The 10,700-nt window shown below is 40.4% G+C and overlaps 1 protein-coding gene across 1 annotated transcript; it reads left to right on the forward strand.

Moving 5' to 3' along the window:
- The first annotated feature begins 6,915 nt into the window (after nucleotides 1–6,915).
- Nucleotides 6,916–10,482, forward strand: LOC136204061 (WD repeat-containing protein VIP3). Its single transcript, XM_065995246.1, has 2 exons — nucleotides 6,916–7,413; nucleotides 9,767–10,482. The coding sequence occupies exons 1-2, from the start codon at nucleotides 7,075–7,077 to the stop codon at nucleotides 10,391–10,393; spliced, it is 966 nt and encodes a 321-aa protein (XP_065851318.1). The 5' UTR covers nucleotides 6,916–7,074; the 3' UTR covers nucleotides 10,394–10,482.
- The last annotated feature ends 218 nt before the right edge of the window (nucleotides 10,483–10,700 follow it).

Consider the following 10,700-nt stretch of genomic DNA (forward strand, 5'->3'; position numbering starts at 1 on the left):
GCACCACAAGACCTTTCTCAGCCTGAGCAAGAGGTACCGCCCTCTGAAGCGATCCTAGTATGACGATCCATCCGACCTGGCAAACATCCCAACCGACGTCGGGAATACCAGGAATCCTTCAGTTCCATCTACTAATATATCAATGTTAGGCAGCGGATACATATCCTTCGGACATGCTTTATTCAGATCTTTGAAGTCGACGCACATTCTGTACGTTCCATTTGGCTTTTTGACTAGCACCACATTGGCTAGCCACTCCGGATACGTGACTTCTCGAATCGCATCCGATTTTAGCAAATCTACCACTGCTTTTTCAATCGCCTTCTGCCGCTCTGGAGCGTGTCCTCTCTTTTTCTGTCGCACTGGGTTTGCACCTTTGTCCACATTCAACCGATGGGTTGCTATATCTGGACTTATTCCTTTCAGCACTTCATTCGGAGCGGCGAATGCCGACTCGCATTGGATCAACACCTCAGTAATGGCTTTCTTCGTTTCCTCGGGGAGTCCTGCCGCTATTCGTACATTCTTGTCATTTGAGATGGCGAATAGTTCTGTTTCTCCTAATGCTTCTGCCGGCAACTTCTCATCAACTTTATCCTCTTCATCTGGCTTTGGTTCAAGTGACAATGTATAGGCTTGTTGAGACACAAGTTGATCTCCTTCAACTATGACTCGCCCTTGGTGTGTTGGCAAATGCAATGTCAAATGCTTCATTGAGATGAGCGACTCCGTTTCCGATAGGAACGGACGCCCTAGAATTATATTGTAGGCCAACGGGAGATCAACAATTGCGAATTCTAGATCACCTCGCCATTTTAGATTCTTATCGCCCATTTCTGCTTCCAACACCACCTGTCCACTTGTTTGAGATGATTGACCCCCAAAACCAGTTACATCCATGAATGTATGTTCCACTCGCTCGTCATTAATTCCCAACTTGTTGAATGCAGTCCGAGTAATAACATTACAAGAACTGCCGGTATCAATAAGGACCCGCTTAACGTCCCATCCTTCTACGGCCATCGTAATCACCAAGGCATCGCATGCGGCTCCGTGATTCGCGCAAATGAGTAATTGAGGGCATCCCCCCTATGCGTGTTGCTTTTTCGCTGTTCACGGCGAGCCCTTTTTGTTGGCGGCTCAGAGATCCCGCCAGCTATCACGTTTATCACCCCTTTCTTCTGTTTCTTTTCGGGCCTTGCTTCTCCCTCATGCAGGAGCGTTGTTTTCTCATCAATCGTTTCTTTTCTTACGAATTGGCTTAGCTTGCCCCTCTCAATCAGCTTTTCTATTTCCTTCTTCAGTTCATAGCAATCGTTCGTGTCATGGCCGTTCAATCTGTGGAACCTGCAATATTTGTTAGTATATCGCCCCAAACTAGTTCGGCCTTTCGCCTCGGGGAACCGCACATCCTTCTTCAGGGGGTTCTTTTCGATCCAAAGTAACACCTCCTGGCGAGTCGTATTCAATGGTGTTTGATATCCTCCCCCTTGAAAGGAGCGATCGCTTCTGCGAACAAAATTACCCTTGGACTGGGTTTGGCGCCGATTGTCCGAAGTGGATCTAGCAGCATCTCTCTCTCTCCGGGTTTGAGCTTTATGTTCTCTGTTGACATCGTCCACTTCCATGAATTCCTTAGCTATCTTCATGAGTTCGGCCACTGTGCGCGGCTTGTTGCGGATGATTTCCTCCCGCATGCTCCAATCCGTGGTTCCATCCGCCATGATGTTGCGAATGCTCATGATATCCGGGTTCTGCAACCGCACCAGAATATCGTTGAATGCGACAACAAATTCCCTTAGGGAATTATAGTTCCTCTGTTTGATCTCCTTCAGCTGCCTATCCGTCACATCTGCTGCTTTACAGCCCACGAACTTTGCACAGAAATCACGACTGTATTGATTCCAGTTGTGAATAGATTCAGCAGGTAAAGACCGAAACCAATCAGATGCCGCTCCGCCCAAAGTGGTCGAGAATAATCTGTAAATTATGCTTTCACTCGCTCCGGCAACATCCATTAATTCTCTGTAGTTCCTAACATGAGCCTCAGGATCAGAATTTGGATCCCCATAGTATTTAGGTATCGCCGGCGCCTTTATCCTGTGATCTGGTATAAATTCCCGCAACGACGGAGCAAAAGGCGAATCACTCTGCACCTCTGCTCTCGCCCTAGGCGTGTACCCCATTCGCTCCATCATGTTCCGTAGTTGATCTTCCAACTCAGGATGGGGTATTCGCCGAATCTCCTCCATCCACTGCTGGTGAACTCTGGGTGACATCCACCTGCCAATTGATGTTGAGATTTGTTCTCGCCGTGGTTCTAGCTACCGTCCGGTTATAGGATCAAAGTTCCAAGTGTGCTCCTACCCAGACGTATTCGCCCCAGACGTCATTAACTCTGAATGCCCGCAAACCAAAGGCTCCGTGTGTTGTAGTGGAAGGATTCCTGGTATTTCCGACGTCGGTTGGGATGTTTGCCAGGTCAGATGGATCGTCATACTAGGATCGTGATACGAGTAGTTGCCTGGGTGGCTGTGTGGGTTCATGCGACTACTCTGACCTATCTGATTTGGCTCTCGAGATGGCTGCGGAAGCGCAGATATGGTGGCAGTAGTCGATGGTTGTGTGGAGATGACAACAGGTTGTTGAGGAGCAGCCGCCACGGCGTTATTATGATCAGCGATTGCGGTTAGTAAACCAATCATCCGATCCCCCGCCGCTTGGCTCATATTTGAAGCCAAGACTTGTCCTGCCATTTGGACGAAATCGCTATTGGACATCTCCATCTCAGTTTGCACTTGGACTTCCAATAATGGACTCAATTGTCCCGAAGGGTTCGTCGAGCTAGGCACCACAGGTTGTGTACTCGCAGGCTGCGAATTCGCAGCCCGTGGACCCCTTGAGTTCATACTAGTTGATCTGGTTGTAACGCCGGTCGTTCGTGATGGTTCTGACATGTTCTTTGTGTACCTTTAACCAAATGTTGGTAAAAAAGGTCCACGCTCACCGCACCAATGATAACTTGCTGAATCCGATTTGATGATCTCCGCCGGAGTTACCTGTAAAACAGAACCGGAGACGGGATCTCCGGGAAAACTCTCCGACGATCTAGTCAGTTCTTTGTATGAAGGTTGGTAATAATAGCATTACGGGGAAAAATGTGAATGTACCTCTCCCCTTTGGCCTTATGGCTTTTTATAAGTGTTCTTAAGTAACCGCCGAGGGCGGTTACTCCTTCCAGGCCACGTTCCGAGGACGGTTACTCCTTTTTAGGCCATGTCCCTTTCGTGGCTTTCGTGGCAACAAACGTGGTATCGTTTGTTCTGAGTGGGAGTTTTGATGCTCCATTTAGGAATTCGGGGCAGTTACTTACTTCACCCGCTTCCTCTATTCGGGCTCTATTCGGGTCCCATCCGATCCTAGACCATGGGTCTAAGTATGGGCTGGGCCCGGTTTGGCTTCGCGGGTCATCAGGTTTGTACATAAACCTTGTCGTATCCAAGAACATTCAACACCAAACTACCTTGTCGCATCCAAGCGCATTCATGGCAGAATGCGACAAAGATCTTGGCATGTAAATGCGACAATAACTGTGAATTTCACAGTTTCCATTAATGTCACATTCGAGCGCATTATGCTTCCTATGTCCAAATTTAACGAAGAAGATGAAGGTTGAACCACTTACCTTATGTTTAGTTCGTACTTCCGCCTTATTTTGGGCTGACTTCCTTTTTCTAGTCATAACGAGATGAAAATTCAGAACAGAAGGGATGAAAATGCACCATCAGAATGAAGAACAGAAGAGATGAATATATATAAAGAGACGAAAATGAAACATATAATGAAGATGAAATGAACTGAAACTGAAGAAGATGAACCGAAGAAGAAGTTGAAACGAAGAAGAAGAAGAAGAAGAAGAAGCGGGAGCAGGAGCAGGAGGAGAAGGAGAAGTCGAATGGAACTAGGGGTATATTTGTCCAAAATGGATGAAAGTGTCTGATTTGGTGAGATGGAAGCAAAGTGAGTCAAATATGTTAATAGACCCCTTCAGTTGGTCTAGATTTGTAATTTACCCTAAAAAATTGATTAAGAGTAATTAGTGGAGGAGTTACAGAATTTATATTGGGTAAATTACAAAACTAAATCAAATGGGAGGCCCATTTACATCTTTTACCCATTTACTCAACCTACTACATATCTAGACTGATTTTGTGCGACTTTCCCATAATACCCTCAATATTTATGCGCGTCTATCTTCCTCCCGTCTGACTTTGCAGATTTGATCATATGCGAAGCCTGCGAAGCTAATGTTTGGTTTACTTGATGAATTTAATTAGCATATGCGAAGTCTGGATGTGTTTTGAAGCTAATTCGCGAAGTGGTATATAACAAAAAATGCCAAACGACAACGGATTCTAACATTAAAATCATAACATTATCAAAATTTACAACAAGATTGCCACAATAACCTCCTAACAGGTCACTTCATAATACATAGGCTCATATTCAATACCGATGGATGGATGTGTCTCACGGTACAGAACAACATTGCCACAATAAACTCCTAACAAATCACTTCATTATACATAAGCTCTTATTCACCACCGATGGATGGATGTCTCATGATACATAGGCTCTTATTCACCACAGGGATGGACCTGTCCCACGGTGTAGACTCCTATTCACAACCGATGGTTGGAAGTCGAGGCCTTTTAGAATGGATGTCTCCTATGGCACCCCAGCACGCCGGCTTTCAGGAATGAATATTATGTATTCAACCACCTTCAAAAAAATTTAATCGTGTTAGTCAGAAAAAAGGAAGATTTGGCTTCGTGAAACGAGGATTCGCTAAGTATGTGAATATAAATGTGCAAGGAAGAGGGTGATTTTACTTAGCGAAACAATGATTTTGCGACGTCTGCGAGGAGAAATGTGACGCTCTGACTTCGCGAAACGATGATTTCGCGGAGTCTGCGAGAGAAATTTATCGAATTACCTCGCAAACTTCGCGTAATCATTGTTTCGCGAAGTGAAATTGATAAATTTCTCCCCGCAGACTTCGCGAAAACCGCATATGCTAAGTGGATTTATGGAGAAAACGCAGAAAAAATAGTATATACTTACATTTTTCGATGAAAACAATATGATAAACTGGGAAAAACGATGAAAATAACGTAGAATCACCATTTCTCCGATGGTCACGAGAAGAAAGAAACCAAGAAACGAGTAGGAAATGGATGATGAAGAACAATGACTTCGTTTTCTAAGATTAGGAAGTTGCAGAATCAAGAGAGGAAGAGAGGAAGAAGAGAAATACATTGTGATTTGGAGAAATTGTGCAGATTTCGTGCAATTTGAAGGAAGATATGCAGATCAAAAGTCTTGGAATCATTAATGGAGGAGCTGCCAACTGTTTCAAGGAGAAGAGGGGAGAGAACGTTCGCGTAAGGGGAAAGTGGGAAGGTTAGGGGTATTATGGAAAAGTCATATAAAATCAGTCTAGATATATAGTAGATTGAGTAAATGGGTTAAATATGTAAATGGACCTCCCATTTGATCTAGTTTTATAATTTATCCATTTATATTTGGTTTAAATACAAAACGGTTACCACAATAAATCGGTTACTAAAATTACCAAAAAGTATCTAATAAAATGCTTTCATTATTCCACCAATCAATCACAAATGGTTTTATTGTGAAGACAGAGTAAAACAAAAAACGTTATAGATACGCAACTCAATTTTACAAATTCATAATATTGGATGAAGCCCAATAAAAAAAATTAAAACAAATTTTCGATTTCAAACATCTAAATAAATAGAGTGCAGGGGAACCAAATAAAAGCATAATTAAGTCTCTGAACTTTACATGTTTTGAGGATCAAACTCCTGATCAATTATTTTTCCACATTAAGCTCTTGATCATTGATTTTGTTATGAATTTGACCCTTATTTAACTTTTCCATCGAGTTTAGGAGATGAGAAGATCGATTTGGCGATTCTGATGTTGAAAATTACAAAATGGAAGAGGAAAAAATCTAGTTTGGAAGAATATACTGGAAATTAATTTTTATAATTTCGTTTTAGTTTTTAATTTTTATCTCTTCTAGTTAAGGAATCCTTATTTTTATTTGTCCATGTCAACAAGCCGAATCGCCCTAATGATGTATGCAGTACAAACTCGACGAAGAAGTTAAATAAGGGACTAATTCATAATAGAATCAATGATTAAGGACTCAATGTAGAAAAATAAATGATCAGGGACTTAATCCTTAAAACAGTCAAAGTTTAAGGGCTTAATTATTCTTCTTACCTTCTTTATTTAACCATGTAAAAACAAGACATAAAGGTAATTTTCATTTTATTATTACTGTAATTTTTGGTTTTGTTCGTTATAAGTAAAAGGCTTAATACATCATTTATCCCTGAACTTGTCTAAAAATTTTTTTTGGCACTTTGAACTTTTAAAATGTTCTGATAGCGCCCTAAACTTATATAAAATATGCAGTTAGTCTCTTGAACTTGTGTAAAATAAAATGTAATCAATTGATCATTTGGTTCCAAAAAATTAAGTTAAATGCATAAGATGTATTCTACGCATCTTAGAATGTTATTGCATAATTCAAAAATAGATTAAAAATAAAGTTATTACTTGCTCAACTATAAAACTTTTCTTCTCTAATATTAAAATCGCATAGTCCAATCTTAATCGTTTTACTTTTTTTAAAACGCGTATAATATATCTTCCATATTTAACTTACTTTTTCACGACTGGATGTTCAATTAATTATATTTTATGAAAATTTAGAAGCTAATTAAATATTTTATACAAATTGATGTACCTATCAAAACAATTTAAAAGTTCGAAGATTGGAACTAAACCTAAGTAAAAAGAAAAGGATTTTATGGAGAAAAGAAAAACGTATTTGTCTTGGCTTGAGTTTGAGCACTCTTAATACATCTCGGAAAAGTAGAAAACTATTGTAAATCAAGATTTGCAATTAAATTCACAAATTGAAACACAAGCGCCCCAGTTCAGTTCAGTTCTAGGTTATTTTCTTCAATACTCAGATCAATGAAACTCGCAGGCCTCAAATCGATCGATAACGCACACGACGAATCTGTATGGGCGGCCACTTGGGTTCCTGCTACTCCCTCAAGACCGGCTCTCCTTCTCACTGGCTCGCTCGACGAGACCGTCAAGCTTTGGAGGTCCGATGAGCTTATCCTCGACCACACCAACACTGGCCACTGCCTCGGTGTTGTTTCCGTGGCGGCCCATCCTTCCGGCGTCATTGCTGCTTCCGCTTCACTTGATAGCTTCGTTCGAGTCTTCGATGTTGATACTAATGCTAGCATTGCAACTCTCGAAGCTCCTCCTTCGGAAGTTTGGCAAATGCAGTTTAATTCCAAGGTATTATAAATTGTGGAAAGAAACCGCTGGATTTTCGTATTAATATTTAGTTTCTACTGCTTAATTTGAAAAAATTGTTTCCAATTTGAACATCTAAGGCTATAGTTGAAACTGAATTACTGAAAAGTGGAAAATTGCTTTATTAAATCTGATACTCTGTAGCTGCTATAGATCATTCATTTAGCTGGTTAGAAGTTTCAGTAGGACATATTACTTCTCGCTGGTTTTACATCCATTAATGGTTTCTACTTAAACTCTCCGGTGATAAATTTGCAAAGAAATAAATCTGAAGGATGATCTTTTGAAGAGAAATTGATCAATTGGTCATTTGTAATTGATCTTCTTGTTGCAGGAGAACTCAACATATTTGTTTTATTGAGCTGCTTTGCTTGTTGGTCATATAAACCTAAATTATCCATTCCTTTTCATGTACTTTGCAAACCTGCTTCCTTTCTGTTTGGCTCTTTCCTGGGAAATCGCCGGCGTGCCAGAGAATTATAGTATTCTCGAACTATGCAATGAAATTGAGTGCGCTTTCCAACTTCTACGTAACAAGCGATTGTAAGAAATAAAAAGACCGAAAATTTCTAAAGGATTCAATTATCAAAACGATACCGACCTTACATAAAATGATTAAAGAACAAATAAAATAAAATGGTACTGGGAAATGAAAGAACTTTTGGATCTGAAAATTGAAACTAGGAAAATAACTGAGAAATTTAAAAATGCTGAAGTCTAGGGATAATTTGCTAGATTTTTGCTTGGGCGTGTTGAGTTGTCTTTTTTTTTTTTAAATCGTAATTCTGCCTTTTATAGATGTTGGGGTAACTTCATGCTTCTCCATATTGAGTACCTGCTCCAGCTTTAACTTCCACGATGAATTGATAAGTACACTTTCTCTTGCTTTTTAATTGGCTCACGAAACACATGTTAAAAAATGTTAAATGGCCTTCTGATTTCCTCTTGATTTACCTTAGATGTTTCCCTTGAGGTTCACCTATTGAAAAATCGACTTAAACCTAATTTAGGCCTATTAATACATTTAAAAATCATGTAAAGCCAAAAAATTATTTATGGTGCAAACACTTACATTGCTTGTCCTTGTGCCAAAAAAAAAAATGGATGAGGGAGTCCTACCTCCTAAACTAGTAGTAGGTGATCTAATCTAAATAAATGTTTTGACCAACTCACTTTTTTGGTTTATGAATTCATCAGACAAGCAAAATAGTTAGCTTGTCATCTCTCCTCCTTTATTCCCTCCATCTCATACATTGGTGATGTTAAGTATAGCTGATGCCTACTTGAATTATTTGGCCTTTAAGATTTCGTGTATTGGGAGTTGTATGACTTAAATTTCTTTAAGATATGATATATGAGTTGCAAAATTGAAATTCTGATGAATAAAAGGGGGTTTTGTTCGGGTGGCATTGAAGCTTCTTAAACCTAGTTCTTTGTTGAAGTAGTAAACTTGTTTATACTAGTAGTTTTCTTGTTTTGTATTTTTGTCCTGTTAACTGCATGTAAGTGAAGCTTCTGCTTTGGGTGAGTTGGTAGTTTCCTTATCCTGCTCCGTTTCTTGTGTTTGAGTTTCAGTATAAAAAAATTGGATTGGATTAGGTTATACGTTTTAGGTGCCTCTCCGCTGCTTTTTACCATTTTTTTTAAAGTTGTGCGCAATGCACTTACATTAAACAAAGGAAGATTACATTAAAGACAAAGGAAAACCCTCGACCCATCCCACCCTATGTGATTCGAACCCGTGACCTCTAGGATCATAGGTAAGCTCTCAACCAACAGGCTAAGAGCTTCACCACCGCTGCTTTTTACCAATTGGTTGTGCACTGCATGACCCTCTTACTCAGGCGTCCATACAATGCACCCACCTTGTCAATGTAAACTTTGCTGTCGTTATGAGCCTCATATAGGCGATGATTTGCTTCTTGTTTCATTCTTTCAGTGCCAGCTTGTGCCATCACCAGTTGTTTTGACGCCAAGTTGAACTTTTATCTTACCTGAAATATTAATTCATATCACAAATGAGGCAGCAAGACGTGCATGCTTGCGATTTGAAGCCTTTTCTGTGTTGACATAGTTGTTATCTGATGTTTCTGTAACTTTTTCCATGACGAGGTCTGCTTTTTCTGTGCGTGTGTGGAAAATTGCATTTTGGGCATGAATTATTTTTCTTAAAACAAATGTATATCGCGCACAAACTGATATATACTGTAGAGGTAGCTATGGTGCTGCCACATGTAAAATTGATATTATGTGCTGCAAAATTTGGAACATGGAAAATCATGTCATCTGTTTTATATTTGCAGTCAACAAATGCTAACAATAGCTCTACCTACAGGGTACAACTCTTGCAGTAGCTGGCGGGGGGAGTGCATCAGTCAAGCTTTGGGACACTAGCACATGGAGATTGGATACCACTCTATCCGTTCCACGTCCAGAAGGACAGAAGCCCTCTGATAAAAATAGCAGCAAGAAATTTGTCTTATCAGTTGCATGGAGTCCTGATGGGAGACGACTTGCTTGTGGCTCAATGGACGGCACCATTTCTGTTTTTGATGTAGAACGGGGGAAACTACTGCACCATCTGGAAGGCCATTTCATGCCTGTGCGTTCTCTTGTATATTCTCCTACAGATCCTCGAGTACTCTTCTCTGCATCAGATGATGCTCATGTGCACATGTACGATGCCGAAGGGAAGAGTCTGGTTACAGCAATGTCAGGCCATTCAAGTTGGGTGTTGAGCGTTGACGCGAGCCCTGATGGAGCAGCTATTGCAACAGGGTCAAGTGATAGAACCGTGCGGCTATGGGATCTTAGCATGAGGGCTGCTGTGCAGACAATGAGCAACCACAGTGACCAAGTTTGGAGTGTAGCTTTTCGACCACCAGGCAGCAGTGGTGTCCGAGCTGGTCGTCTTGCTAGTGTGTCGGATGACAAAAGCATTTCACTGTATGATTACTCCTGAACATACATGGGATGTTGGCAAACTCACAGGATATTTAACTGTTAGAAGATTACTGTCTTTTAATTATATTTTTGAAATTGTTTCTCCTCTGCTTAAATTTGTTTTACCTTCATAATACAGTAAACAGGAGGGGCACAACCAATATTCATGGTCACCACCAGTTTTGCAGTTTTTGGCATGGATGAAAACGCAAGTAATGTAATGGGACAACAGATTTAGAATAAGATGGAGAGATGTTAACAAACTCAAAATTAACCAAATTAGAAAAACAACCAAATAAGATTTTGGACTATGTATTATCTTTGTT

Source organism: Euphorbia lathyris, chromosome 8 (assembly GCF_963576675.1).
Source record: "Euphorbia lathyris chromosome 8, ddEupLath1.1, whole genome shotgun sequence".
Lineage (NCBI taxonomy): Eukaryota > Viridiplantae > Streptophyta > Magnoliopsida > Malpighiales > Euphorbiaceae > Euphorbia > Euphorbia lathyris.